The sequence below is a fragment of the Oculina patagonica genome, chromosome 13 (genome assembly GCF_052425735.1).
Source record: "Oculina patagonica isolate OP01 chromosome 13, crgOcupat, whole genome shotgun sequence".
NCBI lineage: Eukaryota > Metazoa > Cnidaria > Anthozoa > Scleractinia > Oculinidae > Oculina > Oculina patagonica.
Genome location: NC_135770.1, coordinates 17447154 through 17466662, shown reverse-complemented (window position 1 = coordinate 17466662; position 19509 = coordinate 17447154). Strand labels below are relative to the sequence as shown.

The 19509-nt window shown below is 36.8% G+C and overlaps 2 protein-coding genes and 1 pseudogene across 2 annotated transcripts; 2 read left to right on the top strand and 1 right to left on the bottom strand.

Moving 5' to 3' along the window:
• Positions 1-7727: 7727 nt before the first annotated feature.
• LOC144636988 (adenosine receptor A2a-like) lies at positions 7728-8697 on the top strand. The gene has a single exon (XM_078496171.1). It carries the CDS (start codon positions 7728-7730, stop codon positions 8664-8666), a length of 939 nt encoding a protein of 312 aa, XP_078352297.1. The 3' UTR covers positions 8667-8697.
• A 3147-nt stretch (positions 8698-11844) lies between these two features.
• Positions 11845-13264, bottom strand: LOC144634753 (adenosine receptor A2a-like). Its single transcript, XM_078493771.1, has one exon. The coding sequence runs from the start codon at positions 12790-12792 to the stop codon at positions 11845-11847; it is 948 nt and encodes a 315-aa protein (XP_078349897.1). The 5' UTR covers positions 12793-13264.
• Positions 13265-15485: 2221 nt separating this feature from the next.
• LOC144636987 (adenosine receptor A2a-like) lies at positions 15486-16925 on the top strand (annotated as a pseudogene).
• Positions 16926-19509: the final 2584 nt, after the last annotated feature.

Here is a 19509-nt window from a genome sequence, read left to right as displayed (position 1 = left end):
GAAGAATTGAAAATGCACAAATAAACTTTGGGTTGGACTGATGTACTCCCATACAGGTCCACCCTTAAGTTGCAGGAATACCTTCTTTTCTAGCTTACTAGAAGTGCCGCAAGGAAACACTAATGACCAAGAAAATCATGTTTTTAAAAAGGCATAAATTTTGAGAAGTGCGAGGCTGACAATGGAAAAAGATAATAAGTAGTTACTTACTTACTTAGGCTGCTTTGTGTAACGTGACGCACCGCTAGATTTAACCGGGTAGTCTTTAATAAGGTTGGGTTCTACTGTACACTATGCACATAATGCCAGAAAATTATTGTGTTTTGTATTGTTGCTTTTCACCACAATCGAACTCAATGCTTTGCTCCTTTCAAAAGTTCGGCCTAAAACGTTGGCACCGCATTCTTTATACTCAAAGGTCCTGGCTATTTTAATGCAAATCATTCTTCTTGTTTTCAACCAGAAATAAATCCTTTGGATGAATGTACAAATAAATTAACAATAATAAATATATGTAACAATAAATAAAAAGTTAACTAAATCAAATAAACAGACCAATAAAACTGACTTAGCAAAAGACAGCCATAGGATCTAACGTTATCATTGTACTGTATGTTCTGACTTTTTTTCGGTCAATGTAAAAAACAAACATTCCGTTTACCTGAGTTTTTCCGAAAGTGTAGTAGTTTGTATAGTAAAACTGTTAGTATTACTAAACTAAAAAGAACAGTCTTGTTTTCAGCAAGACAGTCTCTGTGCAGTGGGGTCAGAAGGGCAAAAATAGTTATAAAAATGTCAAAGAACAATAAAAACACCTATTCAAAACAACACTAAGGAGCAAAAAGAAAAGATCAACGTCAGTAAATAATCATTACACTGAGGAGAAAACAGAAGAGAACAAGGTGAGTAACTAATGATAAAACTTTGGAGAAAAAAGAAAAAATCAAGGTTAGTAACAAATGATAACACTAAGAAGAAAAAAGGGAAAGATCAAGGTTAGTAACTAATGATAACACATAAGAGAACAAGAAGCTTGGGAAGCTTAAAATCGGGCGGTTAATAATTAAGAAAGGGGGGTACAGTACAGTAAAAATCACTGGAAAAAACAGTCACTTTAGTAACACTCAGTGGGAGGTTTGCGTAAGTCACAGTCTGCATGACTGTGACCCTGGTAGAACATAATATCTGGAATGTTTTCAAGATTGCATTATTACTAAATGACATAATGTTCTCAATTTATAAATATATTTCGCACAATACATGTAAAAATAAACGATTGAGCTAGACGACTAGAAAATATAAATTTTTAACACTAAGCAAAGTGCAGCCTTTTCGCAATACTCTTTATCAGGTAACTACTATTGTCAAGAAAATGGTCACAACTAGTTGACCAATGATTAGGTATTTGTTTCATACCATTACTGTAATAGCAACTGATGAAGAATAGTAGTACTGACCCAAAGTATAAGGGCTGGAAAATACTGAAAACCATTTCAGCTGCGTTTCAAGAAATCCAAAAAAGCTTTACTTATTTTTGCAGTATTTTGTTAATTTTGGGCGATTTTGGGGGATGTCGGGGAGGCGATAGATTTTCTCAAAGGATTAGTAAAATTTAGACAAATAAGAGAATATTAGAATTTGAAGTTAAAAATTGGCCGACGGACACCAAACAGTCCCCTAACACTGAACCTGGAGTGCGTTTCAATTTTTTTCTTCAATCCCTTCTTTAAATCTCTTAAAATTTCATTCAAATTCAGGTAGAACCCCACCTTAAGTTTTGTTCTTGTGAGAAAACAACAGAAGTCAAAAGTTGCGTGATATAACCAAGCATAGATTTTAATTCTCCCTCCCTTTCCCTCTCCTTAGCCTTTCACCCCCACCTGTCCCTCCCTTTCTACTCCCATCCTTCCCCTCCCTCCCCTCTCCTGTAGTCTTTTACTCCACCCTATCCCATTGAGCTTTCTACTCCAATTACCTCCATCCTCACCAGCGTTTTGGGTGAATTTAGATGCTTGAAAATGCTATTTTCGGCCTTTTTCATTCAATTCAATGTTTGCATACATTTCCTTGGTTTTTCGTTTGTGCGCGTACTAATCTGTGCCAAGCAATTAGAGAATAACAGAAATTTGCTTTAATTTTGATCTCCTATACCAAGACCTTAGAGTATAAACCGCTAATAAAACAAAACACACTTGATAATAATTATCTGCGGTTATATACCTTGCAGTATTAACGTACTTACGAACTTGATAACAAGCCCCATGTCGTAGTAAGGATTTTTACTGATCAACATAGAAAATAAGTTCACAATGGTTTGTTCCCAAAACGTTTTTTACTTTACAGAGGGTCTGTATATTGACCTGTAACTTGTATATCATATTGAAAAATTCAGAACGAACCGACTTCTGCCCGCTACCATATGTTGAAAAATTAGCTTGTTCGAAACCGCAGCAAAATCGTTAGAGACAGAAAAGATACAGCCGTTTACTGGCAGTCTTTGAAAATCCTGAATTTCGTCAAAATGAGCCAAAATAAAGTTTTCAAATGTCCTTTATCAATATGGTTCTTATCTTCTTATTCAATTCTATGACCTGCTTTTATGCAGTACTGTCCAACAAAGATTTCAAATTTCGCAAAGTTTCGGGACGAAAGGATTCAAAATATTTCGTGCAGAATTTAATTTGATTAAGTGAATGTTTTCACGTCTATAAATACTTCAAGCAGTGAATGAAAATGAGAACAACTTTCAAATAGTTAATACATAAAAAATAACAATCAAATCAGAATACAATGATTATTAATGCAAGGTTTCGCTATTATGTCTCGGCAGAGATACTTCTTTTTTGCAAGTTCAAATGTATGCAAATTCCGTGTGAAATGTAATTTGATTCCACTGTCTTGTTTACAAACTCTTTCTTAAGAAAGTTGTATTTTCGTGAATAAAACCCATTGGCCTGTTTTATTTTCCTGATCATGTTTGTCTGTGATTTTTACAAAACATGTGGTCTTTCTTTCGGAACTTTAAGTTGTGCAAAAATTCCTGTTTTGAACACAGATGCCACTTCCGGAATTTCTCATCAAAAGATGTAGATTTCACCGCATTGCGTTTCGCTGTTTTATTTTAAAGGTGAACATATTAAAAACTCTTGCAATGCGTTTACAATTCGACTCAGACATTAGACACGGATGTCGTGCAGTATTTTTGCGGCATCTTTCCATTATTTTATTTATTTTTTGTCAAAGCTTAGGGTAAAGAGAGACGAAAGTAGACGGCCAAAGTTTGGCAAGTAGCCGGTTGTTTCGGCCGGCTACCAGCCCTATTCAAGTTCCACTCATATTCTGCCATGTCGGGTCATCCCTCAACGGGAAATAAATTTCCCCGATTCTAAAACTAAACTCAAAACGCTTGAATGACGAGCCAAAAAATAATTCATTTCTCGAATAAAAGATCGGAATATCCGGAAAATAACAGTACTAGTTCCTCATCAATTAAATCTTTCTTCGCAAGAGTTACATAATAGTCAAGAATAAAATCTTAAAAACACAATTTCAAACTATTTAAAACCAGATTAACGTGCGTCACACGACAGGCAAAATGTTTCAGATGAATTTTTTTTATCGAAAATGAGACCAAGCAACCTTTTGAAATCGAAGACTTTCAAAGCCATGACATGCATTCAGGCCGTGATAAAATTTAATTAAAATAAAATTCAATTGGTATTTAATTATAATTATTCGAAGTTTTCATTTTGAAGTCATCTTTTCATTCGATAGCTTTACCGATCTCGTAAAAAAATTCCATTCAAGTTCACACCAATACTGTACATTGCCAATGTTTTGCTGACGTCTTGAGAAGTGCCTTACTAACGTCACCAGGCAAATCTAAAATATATTCAAAACATGTTGTGCAAACATTCTACTCTTTGTGACAGGCGACTTTGACGCCCAACTGTGCGGAAATGAAAATCGACACACTTCTTGCTAAATATATAAAAAAAAATGGTTTTAAAGTGGAGTCCGCCTCAAAAAAAATGTACCGCCAGATCACACTGCTATTGCCTATTTGTAGAAACCAGCAAAGCGTCTAGTTTCAAAGTTTACCACAAAAACATTGCGTGACATGAATAACGTTACCCCTTTTATTTACAAGAATAGCTTCAACTTGTCAAATCAACTACAGTTTCACAATGGTGATTATTGGTACTTTACCCCTTAAGCTTTTTTCTCTGTCCTCCCGCCGAAGCAAAGAAGAGAACCAGATTGCAGATTAGCCCAAAAGTCGACCCAGTGTGCCTACAACGATTTACTGTCAAAACTGAAATGAAACCGATTGGCCCAGGCTATCTCCGTCGTTTTTGGCCGGCAAGAGACTATCGTCCAAATGTCCGCAATATAAACAAACAGGAGTTCAGTTATGTACGGTTAATTGAGTCGACTGTTCGGTAATTGAACGTTCGATTTTGTTTGATTGACTAAATTTTATTGTGAGTTCGAATATGTTCGATTACCGAACCCAATCGAACGATTGGTGTTCGATTGGGTTAGATTACCGAACGTTCGATCGGATACGCTGGGAATTGTACATCCTAGGGTAAAGAAAAGTTACTGCTAACTGATAATCCTCTTTTGATTGATTAATAATCGTTTTTGCTCTTATTTGGTGCTATTGTTCATGGTGAACAATAATGCATATAATATATAAAGATAATAACATAAAAAAAAAAAATCAGTCTAAAATAGTATAGAAGGCAATTAACCGGGGAGCTCCGCTTTTAGGCTTGCCTAAATCTATATTATTACTCGATTTCCTGATGAATTCTGTCTTTATTACATTTTTTGAACACACCGTTCAGCCCTTACCGTTCGTTGCTTTATCGCCTTTTCTTATTTTGTGTTTTCGTATATTTATGTAACTTATCAATACACTTTTCTTTCCGCACTTTTGGACTGTCTACGAACATTACATATCGACGATAATGGCCGGACGCAATTTCGGGTCAATTTCGAATGAATGTTACAAGGTAATCTCCTGGACACTTTTGCATGTAAAAAGAGATACAAAATAAATATCAAGCTTTAAAATTAAGACTTATAGCGAAGCAAAACAATATCCGGTTCACAGCTGTACAATCACACGAAAACAAATAACAGACCACACAACCACTGACACAACTAGAAAAATAAAGAAACTCTTCAGAAAACTATCGCTGAAACTATTGCTATTTAACAATTCAGTAGACTACGAGCCCGAGTTTCCTATGAGCAAATAGTCAACGATCATAGAAAACGAGGGCGAGTAGTCTAATTGTTTTAGTAGAAACTCTAAAGGATTGCAGTCCAAAACCTACAATATTGTGCACTTTGAAGACAAAAATCAAGAAAATTTACCGCTTAAAGAGCTACGCGCGTGCGACTGTTTTCTATTGGCGAATAGAAAACAGTGGGAGAACCAGTCAGATTCGCGGATTTCCAATAGAACACAGCTGAGTTTCTACTAATTGATATAAGTTAACAGGAGTAAACGTACTTGTTATCACAATTTTTACCTAAGACATAAGACCAGTTCAACCTTCAGTCAATAGACGGATACAGCATTTTTCTATTGAAATTTTCAAAACTCAATTTGATGTTTCCTCTCTTTAGTCAGTTGATTTTTCGTTCAAAGCTTTAAGTGCCACTTGGGGTAAAGTTATTAAAGTAAAAACGTATTTAATTAGCTATTCATCTGTGCAAAGAAAATACGAATTAATCCCGACCAACTGTGTTTACCGACTCCAAATGCTTCTGTGCTTTTTTTCTCCCGTGCAGATTATTTTTTTAATAATCAATTTTGTTTTACCTTATTACATGAAATTTTCGCGTCACGTTAATTTCGCGAATTTCGCGATTCAAAAATAATCGCAAATTAAAGTGACGCGAACAGTAAGTGTGCGAACATAACATGACGCGAAAATAAAGGGACTCGCATTATGTCAATAATCAAGAAAGAACTAGTTGAGTACCACTGAAGGAAGTAATTTTCAATGTAAATGGATGTTGTGGTCAATTGACTCAAGAACAATAATTCACGTACAAGCGTGAACAGAGGACTGCGCTGTTGTTGCTGTTAACATTTATTCCCGACGTTGCGTTTTTGTTAATTTTGAGTTTTTTTTTGATAAATTAAAAAGTCGTTATATTAAATTCAAGGACATGTTGAATGATATTGCAGCCAAGGAAATGTAAATTGTTTCTTACTCAAAAACGCGAAATTAAAGTAAATCAAACTACAAAATTTTCGCAAAATCGCGAAATTTAAATGTCGCGACTGATATGCACACCTTAGAATCGCAAAGATAAAGTGTCGCGAAAACTTTCATGTAATAAGGTAAATTAAATGTGAGGACTTCAGGCGAGAAGTAAAACATATATAAACTTATATACAGTAACTGTAATAAATAACTTTTTTGTCGTGTTCAAGTATTGGGATAAAGTGTTGATTCATTAATTTGAGTTGCCGCGTGGATAAAATTTCTGTTGCCGTTTTGAAAGGACATTCATAACGTCAACTAAATGGTAAAATATTAAGGTTTATACGATTTAGCGGAGTTCAATTCACGAATAGAAGTAAACATATCAATCACAAAATTTCAATTTCTAATTGCTTAAAATAACAGTTATTAAATCCCCGACCAACTGTGTTCACCGTCTCCAAATGCTTCTGTTTTTTTTTTTTTCTCCCATGCAGATTATTTTTTAATAATCAATTTAGTTTTAGTGCTAAAGTACAGGAATATAGTATTCTTTCAGTGTAGGAAAAAGTGATTAAATGTAGGAAAATTAATTAGAGCTTGTACATTGCGTTTATTTGCTGGAAATTCATTTTAGTTGCCGCGTGGATAAAGTTTCTATTGCCGTTTTGAAAAGACATTCATAACGTCGACATAATGAAAAAATAAAAAAGTTTATACGATTAAGCGGAGTTCAAGTCATGAATAGAAGTAATCATATCAATAACAAAACTTCCTTTTCTGAATTGCTTATAATTCGAATTGAACTATTCCCGACCGACTGTGTTCACCGACTCAAAAATGCTGCTATGTTTTTTTCTCCCATGCAGATTATATTTTAATAATAATCAATTTAGTTTTAGTATTAAAGTACAAGGATATAGTATCTTTCAGTGTAGGAAAAAGTGATTAAATGTAGGAAAATTAATTAGAGCTTGTATATTGCGTTTATTTATTGGAAATTCATTTTAGTTGCCGCGTGGATAAAGTTTCTGTTGCCGTTTTGAAAAGACATTCATAACGTCAACAAAATGAAAAAAATATAAAAGTTTATACAATTAAGCGGAGTTCAATTCATGGATAGTAGTAATCCTATCAATAACAAAATTTCCTTTTCTAGTTACTTTTTAGCGCCTAGCTATTTCTTATGCGATTGGGATACAGTTATAATAAGGGGGGCCGACTATTAACATCGGTTAGTCAGTTCAGCTTCTTGTAACAGGACGCTCACCACAGCACGTCAATTAGGTAGGTCCTTTTATTGCTGTTTCTAAAACGTACTGATCACAACTATATAAGTGACCTTTTCATTGACCATACTCAAGAAATTCTTGCAGTGAGTCGTAAAGAGCGATGAGCATTTGCACACTCAAGGGCCCAGGTTAATATTTTTTTCATTTTCACAGCATTTTCAAAGACAGTCAACTTCAGCTCTCGATATCAGCATCGTTGTCAATCATGGTCAACAACTCCAGTTCAAGCTTTACAAACATCACCAACAAGCTGGTAAATATTAGCAAGGAAGTTGAAACACGAAATGATCTTTACGAGGTGAATTCCATCATCAACGTCATCATTAACTGCATCACTTGTCCCTTGACAGTTCTGCTCAACGTGTTGGTGATAATGGCCGTGAAAAGACGACCAAGACTCCAGAGCAACACCAACATCTTGCTGGCCTGTTTAGCGGCAACTGATGTCTTAACTGGTCTTGTGACTCAGCCATCATTTCTCCTCTACAAAACATTCGAGCTTCTTGGCATAACCGAATCTGAAACGGAATTTTTTTTCGTTCTTTGGATCGCTTCTACACGCGGTCTGACTCTGTGTTCCATCCTTCATCTGACGTTAGTTACTTGCGAGAGGCTTATAGCGATCAAATTCACTATGCGCTATCCTTACCTTGTCACAGGACGAAACATTAAGGTGGCAGTGATCACAATTTGGATCGTTTCTTTCGTAAGCGGGCTATCCAGGTTAACAAAAAGCGATGCAATAAATAAATTTTCCATATTTTTAGTATCTTGTTCTATTTTTTCGTGCGTTCTTTTCATTGTATGTTCTTACTTGATTTTATATCGTGAAACTCTTCGCCACCAGAAGAAGATCAAAACTCAACAGCTGCCCCAAGAGGAAGTGGAACGATTCGCCAAAGAAAGCAAAGCGCTTAAGACAACTGTGTTTGTAGTTGGTGCTGTTGTGTTGTGCTTTGTACCAGTAGTTTTCTTTCTCCTGTTACTCAGTTTTGGATTACGTTTCCCTTCCTTCCTTACTTGGATAAGCACGATTGTCATGTTTAACTCGCTTCTTAATCCATTTATTTACTGCTGGCGACAGAGTGAAATGAGAAAGTTTGTATTTAGATTTAAAACCCAAGCCGTGCATCTTGCTAACTGAAAAACCTTCGAAAAGGTATTAAAAGACAGTAGATGCGCAAAACTACTTTGTGTTAAATAAGAAATAATAAGTAATATATGTAAATAGAAATAAAAATCAGTTTAAACGCAAGTACCATTTGTAAATGATCTCTATTTGATGTGACAAATAAAATTTCAAGAAATTGCATCGTAGTGATACAGCTTTGCCTTCCCACGTCTTGCATTTTCAGAAAACTGATGACCCCCTTTGGTTATACTGCACTCCTTACATTCCCACACCCACCTGGGCTCGATTTCCAGCCGTTTTGTAAGCCCGCGTTCCTTGCCCCACACCACGTTCGTTGGGAGGAGGATGACGCACCGGACTCCCAGAACGGCTGGAAATCGAGCCTAACACCCACCCACCCCTTTGAAAAACGTTTACATCAGAATGGAACTTCAAGTGGAACTTCATTTTATAAGGAGAGGGGCTGGGGAGTTATGTGTAAGGTAGGGACTGAACGGAAGTTCACAAGTTCGTCCCAATTTTCCCGCTCGGTTTACTTCGTGTCGCCCCGACTAACCGCCCTTGGGTCTCCGTAGTTGGGCTGGCGAATCTGCGTTCAGTTTTCAGAGTGCAGTGGCCCGTAATACCAGGCCACCCGCATTCTCGCCCCCATAGTCCTTTTCGTTTCTCTTAGCCGGCGAAGCCTTGGCACGAAAAACGAAGTCTCTGGGGACATATTATTTTTGAACTAATTCGAATTTTCTTAATTCGTTGTTTGAAACAAAAAAATTCTTGAACTGAAAGTCACAAACGAATGACTCTCTCATTCATTCTTTTGATACATCATAACTGCACACATGAAGACCGGAAGTCCTAGAATATAGGACTGGAAATCCTGTGTCTCCAGAGCCCTTCGTTTCTCTTGCCAAGGTCCCGCCGGTTAAGAGAAACGAAAAGAGTTATGGGGACGAGAATGGGCGTACTGCACTTAAGTCAATGAGGGACACCTGGGCACTACACAGAACATGAAATGTGTCTATTGCTTTATCGCATGCTCATTGAGCGCAAGAATAGATTTCTGTTTCTCAAGAAGCGTTTTATACAAAGTGCAGTTTCCACATTAGAAAATGGGGCTTTGCCCCCTTAATCGGGATTTCTCGATCGATTCGCGCAGCCTGCATTTCAGACGTCTTCCCACAGGGTGTGTTCTGTCGCACTTTGTAATAATCATCGCACTTTGTAATACCTGTCGCACTTTGTAATAAAACTGTCGCACTTTGTAATAACACTTGTCACACTTTGTAATAAAATAGCTGTCACACTTTGTAATAACAAGTTGTCGCACTTTGTAATAAATTAAGCTGTCGCACTTTGTAATAACAAGTTGTCGCACTTTGTAATAAGCTTTCAAATTTCCTTTGAATAGGATATTTGGTAGAAATTATAACTAATCCCCCAACTGCCCCAAGGCACAAATACGTTCTTTCTTTCATACTAAACTGACCGGACGAAAATGAAACTCGTTCTCCCCCACGCTTCTCGCAATTGTTATTTTGGAGATAACACAGCTTGCTTAGCAACGATGAAATGCAATAAGTGAACAGAGGGCAAATAACTCCTGGTAAAAATAAAAAGATACGCGAGAGGGTTGAGTCCAAGGATTAGTAAGGGAGATGGAGACTTCAAGTGACTTGCCACATGTTCTATATGAGGTAATTTTTGGGGGAGTAGTCACAGGATATTTTTCGTCCTCTCTAAAACTCCCACGGAAACAAACCTTTTTATTTTCATCCGCAGGAGATGCCAGCTGAGTATATTTAAAATTCGAATCTTTATTTAAGATTTAATACCTGAATTAAGCTATCATTTACAAATTAAACATGCAATAGGGTCTCATTTGCACGATAAATTAGACTAGTACCTAGCCAATGGAGCGGCTTAACAAAACCGATTTTTAAGTCATTATTCGTGATGACAAAGTGTTTCTGTCGCGATACATCGTAGTCAAAACAAATAACAATTGCGAGAAGCGTGGGCATGGGGGAGAACGCGTTTCTTTTTCATCTCCTCAGTTTAGTATACAAAGTAAAATATCAAAGAAGGACGTATTTGTGCCCTGGGGGATTAGTCAAGTCATATAATTTCTACCAAATATCCTATTCAAAGGAAATTTGAAAGCTTATTACAAAGTGTGACAACTTGTTATTACAAAGTGTGACAGCTTAATTTATTACAAAGTGCGACAACTTGTTATTACAAAGTGTGTCAGCTATTTTATTACGAAGTGTGACAAGTGTTATTACAAAGAGCGACAGGTATTACAAAGTGCGACAGTTTTATTACAAAGTGCGACAGGTATTACAAAGTGCGATGATTATTAAAAAGTGCGACAGCCCAGACAAACTCTTCGTGTGTACATTTACATTTTTATGATGAATGTATGAATTTGCCAAACAGTTCGTAGAATTGTGTATGATAGCGCAAAATATGAACAAATGCACGCTGAATATCAAAGCGTAAGTTGTGTAGTGTCGTTCTTTTGCCTCGAAATGGGGAATTTGAGCAGATTGAAGGATTTTGCGTTCGCTGTTTTCTATACATCTAATTATGAAGAAAGGGTGTAAAGTCCAACAGCTCCAGATTGGAACAGTTCCAACGCCGAGGCTATTTTCGACCTAGGAATTCCGTCGCATAGTTTTCAAAACAGGCAGTAGAAACGAGAAAGGCTTGACGAATCGTTTCATATATAATTCAATCGAAAACTCATCCAAACGGCCCAGAGCTACAATTGTAGCTCTCAAACAAAAACGAGTAGCTACCGAAGGATGGTCATCAGTTTTAACCTGGGTTTCTAATCTTTCTAAAGGTGGGAATGCCCAGCCGCTTACGTCATTCCCTTATTTATACATCACTCTCCTCCCCTCCCCTCCTAAATGGAACGGTGTTGGGAGCTGGGGAGTGCAGTGTAACCGAGGTGGGGGGGGGGGGGGGGGGGGGGGGAGGCCCGGTTTGGTGGATGGGTCATCAGTTTTCTGAACATGCTAGGGGCGAGAAGGCACAGCTGTGTCACTACGATATAATTTCTTAAAATTTTATTTGTCACAACCAGTAGAGATGAACCGACTTCATGTATATATTTCTTATTTCTTATTATAACACAAAGTAATTTTTTTCGAATCTGACTGTCTTTTAAGAGTTTTTCGAAGGTTTATCAGTTATCAGGATACACGGCTTGGGTTTGAAATCTAAATACAAACTTTCGCTTTTTTCTCTGTCGCCAGCAGTAAATAAATGGATTAAGAAGTGAGTTTAACATGACAATCGTGCCGATCCACGTTAGGAAGATAAGGAGGTCTGCATCGTCCAACAGTCCTAAACTAAGTAACGGGTGAATGAAAACCACTGGTACAAAGCACAACACAACAGCACCAACTACAAACACAGTTGTCTTAAGCGCTTTGCTTTCTTTGGCGAATCTTTTCGCTTCCTCTTGGGGCAGCTGCTGAGTTTTGATCTTCTTCTGGTGGCGAAGAGTTTCACGATATAAAATCAAGTAAGAACATAAAATAAAAAGAATGCACGAACTAAAGGTAAAAACTACGAAGAAGTTGAAAAATGGAAATATTACGTCGCTGTTTATTGCCCTGGTTACCCCAGAAAAGAGAGCAACGATCCAAGCCGTGATCACTGCCACCTTAATGTTTCGTCCTGTGACAAGGTAAGGATAGCGCATAGTGAATTTGATCGCTATAAGCCTCTCGCAAGTAACTAACGCCAGATGAAGACACGAACAAAGAGTCAGGACATGTATAGAAAAGTTGTGAAAAAATAAAATTTCTGTTTCAGATTTAGTCATACCAAGAAACTCGAATTTTTTGTAGAGGAAAAACGATGGCTGAGTCACAAGACCAGTTGAGACATCAGTTGCCGCTAAACAGGCCAGCAAGATGTTGGTGTTGCTCTGCAGTCTTAGTCTTCTTTTCACGGCCATTATCACCAGCACGTTGAGCAGAACTGTGAAGGGACAAGCGTTGCTGTTAATGATGACGTTGATGATGGAATTAACCTCGTAAATAACATTTCGTGTTTCAACTTCCTTGCTAATATTTACCAACTTGTTGGTAATGTTTGTAAAGCTTGAACTGGAGATGTTGGCCATGATTGACTACGATATCGTAAGCAATAGTTGGCTGTCTCTGAAATTGTATTAATTGCTGTAAAAATGAAATGAATATTAAATTTCGCGATTTGGCCAAACAAATATGTTTAAAGGAACTTAATTTCGCGAAAATTGTCAAAATACTGGTCTGCATTAACGAACAGTTAGTCTCAAATTTGGCACAACTGATTTGCATTTTCCACAGCAATAGTTTCCAATGACACTAAACAAAACCATATCAATACGAAACAGTTTGACATGTTCCTTTGTAACAAAAGTAGAGCTAGTTTGAAGATAATTATGTAGTAAACTGACGGCAATGTTGATTAATCATAACGAATTATATTGAAGGGTATTAAAATTCGCGTTGTTATTTTTCGCGAGAACCTTTTTTCGCGGGTCTTTAATTTCGCGATTTTTTGAAAATCGCGAAAATCGCGAAAATTAAGTCCCGCGAAAATAAGTAACAATAAGGTAGTTGCGATCAGTAAGTTTAAGAAACAGCGATGAAAGGGCCTACCTAACTGACGTGCTGTGGCGTAGCGTCCAGTTACAAGGAGTTGAACTGACTGGACAGTTAAACAGCCGGTCGCTTTTATAACTGTATCCCAATCACATGAGAAACAGCAAGGTGCTGAAAAGCAATTAGAACATAATTTTTTTTATTGATATGATTACGTAGTACTAATCGTATAAACCTAAACATTTTACCATTTTGTTATGAATGTCTTTTCCAAACGGCAACACTATATCCCTGTACTCTAACACTAAAACTAAATTGATTATTAAAAAATAATCTGCATGGGAGAAAAAACACAGAAGCATTTGAAGTCGGTGAGCACAGTTGGTCGGGGATTAACTCGTATTTTAAGCAATTAGAACAGTCTTGAAAATTTTAATATTCACCTGTTCAAAGAAAACACAAACTAATGCGCCACCGACTGGTTAACCGACTCCAAATGCCTCTTTGGTTTTTCTCCCATATATGCAGATTATTTTTTTTATTAATCAATTTAGTTTTAGTTTGAATGCGAAGATTTAATTTCCTCTATATATATTTCCAATCATCAACTTTACTTTTAATATCCTCGACGTTTAATTAATATTTTCGCTTTGAATAGAAGTAAACATATCAATTACAAAATTTCCATTTCTAATTGCTTAAAATAAGAGTTATTAAATCCCTGACCAACTGTTTTCACCGTCTCCAAATGCTTCTTTGTTTTTTTCTCCCATGCAGATTATTTTTTAATAATCAATTTAGTTTTAGTGTTAATGTACAGGAATATAGTATTTTTCAATGTAGGAAAAGTGATTAAATGTGGGAAAATCAATTAGAGCTTTTATATTGCGTTTACTTACTGCAAATTCACTTTAGTTGCCGCGTGGATAAAGTTTCTGTTGCCGTTTTGAAAAGACATTTATAACGTCGACAAAATGAAAATATAAAAAAGTTTATACGTTTAAGCGGAGTTCAAGTCATGAATAGAAGTAATCATATCAATAACAAAACTTCCTTTTCTGAATTGCTTTAAATACGAATTGAATTATTCCCGACCGACTGTGTTCACCGACTCAAAAATGCTTCTATGTTTTTTTCTCCCATGCAGATTATTTTTTATTATAATATAGATAGGAGTCTACGCGCGCTCTGATTGGCTAAAAACCTATGTTTTATCAGAGTATAAAACATAGAAAAATCATGTTTTATTGTTTTTCGTCAGCTTTCCTCGAGTGCTTCGCGCGTCGTTGACTGTTCGTTGGCTATAACCACTCGTATCCAACAAGGGCGAATGGAATAATTGTTTTATTAAATTCCTTTTTAAGTATAAATCCACTGGACATTTCATTTTGATGTAAACGAAGTGAGGCGGGAAAAATTGTGGCGCGGTGTCCACTGCTTGAGTTGAATGAAACTCGCAAGGAAAGCGAGCGAGAGAGTTTTCTTTCGAGGGTTTCTTCGACAATCTCCTCTTAAATCGTCTATTCATGCTGGAACTTGATTGTGACAACAATTTAAAAGGTTTACAAGAATATCCGAAGCAATAGCTTTTCTGGAAATTATACGCCTTGTTCAAGTCGAACGAAGCAAGGGACGGATGTCATCGAGACTACTATATTATGCTGAGACGAAATTGCACTCGGTGCAGTCGGTGAAGTTTATCGAAGTTCAAAAAGACAAGATCAAGATTAAAAGGTAACAAACTTACCTGAAATGCTTAGCCTTATTTTACGTCGAATACTGAATGAAATTGTGTCAGTTTTCTAGTCTTCCCGTAAACTATTTTCTGCTTTTCATCTTTGTTTACTCGCTCTTGTTGTACATATTTTTAATTAAACTTTTCACTCGCGGTGTCTAAAATCTATATCATAAAGCAAAGAAAGAAGCCTAAGCCATGTTTTATACTGTCATAAAACACTCCGGGCATTTGAGAACACTCGAGAAATGTAGAAAACATTCGCCTGCGGCTCATGTTTTCTACATTTCCCTCGTGTTCTCAAATGCCCGTCGTGTTTTATGACAGTATAAAACATGGCTTAGGCTTCTTTATTTGTTAAATAATAATCAATTTAGTTTTAGTATTAAAGTACAGGGATATAGTATCTTTCAGTGTAGGAAAAAGTGATTAAATGTAGGAAAATTAATTAGAGCTTGTATATTACTGGAAATTCATTTTAGTTGCCGCGTGGATAAAGTTTCTGTTGCCGTTTTGAAAAGACATTCATAACGTCAACAAAATGAAAAAAATATAAAAGTTTATACGATTAAGTGGAGTTCAATTCATGAATAAAAGTAATCATATCAATCACAAAATTTTCATGTTCTAATTGCTTTTCAGCGCCTAGCTATTTCTTATGCCATTGAGATACAGTTATAAGAGTGACCGGCTATTATATATTAAACTGTCCAGTCAGTTCAACTCCTTGTAACTGGACGCTACGCCATAGCCCGTCAGTTAGGTAGGTCCTTTTATCGCTGTTTCTAAAACTTACTAATCGCAACTATATCACTGACTTTTTCATTGGCCAAACTCAAGAAATTTTTGAGTCGTAAAATACGAAAAACATTTGCACACTCGAGGGCCCAGGTTAATATTCTTCTTATTTCTACATAAATTTCAGAGACAATCAACTTCAGCTTTCGACATCGTAGTCAATCATGACCAACATCTCCAGTTCAAGCTTTACAAACATTACCAACAAGTTGGTAAATATTAGCAAGGAAGGCGAAACACGAAATGATCTTTACGAGGTTAATTCCATCATCAACGTTTCATTAACTGCATCACTTGTCCCTTGACAGTTCTGCTCAACGTGCTGGTGATAATGGCCGTGAAAAGACGACCAAGACTGCAGAGCAACACCAACATCTTGCTGGCCTGTTTAGCGGCAACTGATGTCTTAACTGGTCTTGTGACTCAGCCATCATTTCTCCTCTACAAAACATTCGAGCTTCTTGGCATAACCGAATCTAAAACGGATTTTTTTTTCGTTCTTTGGATCGCTTCTACACGCGGTCTAACTCTTTGTTCCATCATTCATCTGACGTTAGTTACTTGCGAGAGGCTTATAGCGATCAAATTCACTATGCGCTATCCTTACCTTGTCACAGGACGAAACATTAAGGTGGCAGTGATCACAATTTGGATCGTTTCTTTCGTAGGTGGGCTATCCTGGTTAACAAAAAGCGATGCAATGAATCAATTTTCCATGTTTTTAGTATCTTGTTCTATTTTTCCTGCGTTCTTTTCATTGTATGTTCTTACTTGATTTTATATCGTGAAACTCTTCGCCACCAGAAGAAGATCAAAACTCAACAGCTGCCCCAAGAGGAAGTGGAACGATTCGCCAAAGAAAGCAAAGCGCTTAAGACAACTGTGTTTGTAGTTGGTGCTGTTGTGTTGTGTTTTGTACCAGTAGTTTTCTTTCTCCTGTTACTCGGTTTTGGATTACGTTTCCCTTCCTTCCTTACTTGGATAAGCACGATTGTCATGTTTAACTCGCTTCTTAATCCATTTATTTACTGCTGGCGACAGAGTGAAATGAGAAAGTTCGTATTTAGATTTCAAACCCAAGCCGTTCATCCTGCTCACTGGAAAAAAAAACATCGAAAATCTATTAAAAGACAGTAGATGCGAAAAAAACTACTTCGTGTAATAATAAGAAAAAATAAGTAATAAATGTAAATAGAAATTAAAGTCGGTTCAAATGCAAGTGTCATTTGATGTAAATGATCTCTATTGGTTGACAAATGAAATTTACAGAAATTGTATCGTTTTGATATTACTGTGCCTTCCCACCTCTAGCATTTAAAAAAAAACCCTGGTAACTCGAACTGCCCCCGCTAACCCGAAATAAGACTCATTTCCCTTTGACTTGAAGCCACTTTTCAGTCATTTTTACTCGGTTAATTCGAACTGGTATAACTGTCATAACTCGAATTCCCTTGATCAAAATTTACCCCGATAACTCGAATTCTGGATCTTGCAACGCACCACGGATACCCAAATATTCCATTAGCTCTTCTTGCCGTGTAATCGGATTTACAATGAACGCTTAAATTAACACTACAGCAATTTAATTTTAATTATTGCAGGGAACAGATCATGTGTTTGACAGTCATTTTCCGGTGTTATCATTTTAATGCTTAATCGTGTTACAGTATCTGAGTGATAAGTTTTCGTTTGCACGTATTCACTCTTTTTAGCGGAGCTCCTTAAGCGTAGCACCATACCCATGAAAGAAGGAATACTATCGAAATGAGTTTTCATGGTCAACATGGATAGCGGAATGGTTCGCGGGCGCGTACGTACGGCGTACGGAGTTGCGCAACATGGCGGCCATAGTTTGATGGTAGAAAGAGTGAAGCAAAAAGGCCGTATAAAGGCGGCCTTTAAAATTTAAAGAGGTTTGAAAAGAAAAACAAGAAGCAATGAAACAAAATGTGGCTGAAAATTACGTGTAGAAAGTAATCGACCGCCAAAAAAGTGGACATTGAGAGCCATAATCGATCGATGACTTTCGTGTCTATCTGTAAAGCCAGCATCGTACATGAAGGAGCATTCGAAAGCTAAATCGGGTTGATAGAATAAACAAACCATTTTATTGCTACGGGGTAAAAAAAAAAAAAAAAAGGAAAAAAGAAAAAAAAAACTTGACCCTCTGGAATTTAAACTCACGACCTCCGGATCCTCAGACTAGCACCTAACCAATTGAGCTAAACCGACAGACTCTATAATGCTCGTTGAATATATTCTATATCAATGTAATAGATATTGTGGAGTCTACTAAACTGCTGCGAAACTATAACAGGATCGCGAAACTATTTTCTATTGCTAGAAAGCAGATAATTTACTGTACTCTAAAGTTATTTTTCGTGCCATGAGTAATGATTTTGCCCCGCTTTAAGATTATTATTTTTGTCGTACTGCTGACATTCAGTATAACCGTGAGCTATTTAAATTTGTGTCGCACCTATAAACCGCCACCAACATTAGTACTTTGGCCGCTTATTCACTAGAATGAAAACATTGTAAGCTCCAGTGAAAATTAAATAAATGGGGAGCTCCGCTTTTAGGCTTGCCTAAATCTATATATTATTCTCATTCACGAGTGGGCTAACAAAGCGCCTTTGATTAAGTATGTTACAACCAGAGACATTTCAGCGTTCATCTCATAACTGAAGATAATCACTTTTTTGCGTAAGCAAATTTTATAGAACTTCATCCTGTAAAAAGTATATTGGTGTTAATTTATTCTAATTTCCTAAACCTTTTTTTAACACGAAAGCCGGTGGGAAAGGCAAAGATGATATTTCACGGTCATTAACCGTAACAGAAACTCACTAAGTTTCCCCCCAGAGAAATCAGTGCAAAGTGTATTGGATGTATAAATATTGTTGTGGGAAAGTCGTGTTAGGTAAGGGTTTTTTTTAGGAAACGAGGGAATATGCGATTTATTCACCGAGGGCGCAGCCCGAGGTGAATAAATCACATATTCCCGAGGTGTCTAAAAATAACCGGCTTATTTTTCACATGGGCGAGGTTCTTAAATTTTGTAATAAACAGGTTATTTTTTCGTTTTTGATATGCCGATCAAAACAATCAATATGCGTGCCAAACTAGCTTTACAAAGGATTAAAGATTCCGAAAGTACGCATTGGGATTTTGTAATTGCCAAATAGTACCGACAACTTTGTAACCACCTTTTTTCACCAATTAACTGCAAAGTTGGTAGAAGTGAGTGAGTCTGCGAAGGAAAGTTCTAATTTTTCGACAAATCCAGGCAATAACTTGGAGCCTGCTATCCTCTAAGAATCGGGAAGAGGACTACGAAAAGGCTCAGTTTAATTAGCATTGAGGAGGCGACAAAAGGGTTGTTTAGCTTTAACCAGGTGGAAACAAATGTGAAGAAAACGTCGAAGAGGCTAGAGAGATCATCGTTGACGATGACAAATTAAAAGAGCTGCTGGCCAGGAATAGTGAAGGATCCCGAAGAAGACAAAAAAGGTAACCTTTAGGCGTTTGAATATTTGCAGTGTGTTAGCAACCGAACAGAATAAACTGCTTCGGAATTCTGAAAAAGCAAACGTCGAGGCACGAGTTCCGGAACGCATTTCTCATGTTTTCAATTGAGAAATTGCTCAGTAGTATTTAAAACAAGAACTGCAAGCAGTTTATAATCGTGCGGGTAATGTTTGACCACCTGACCTCTTTC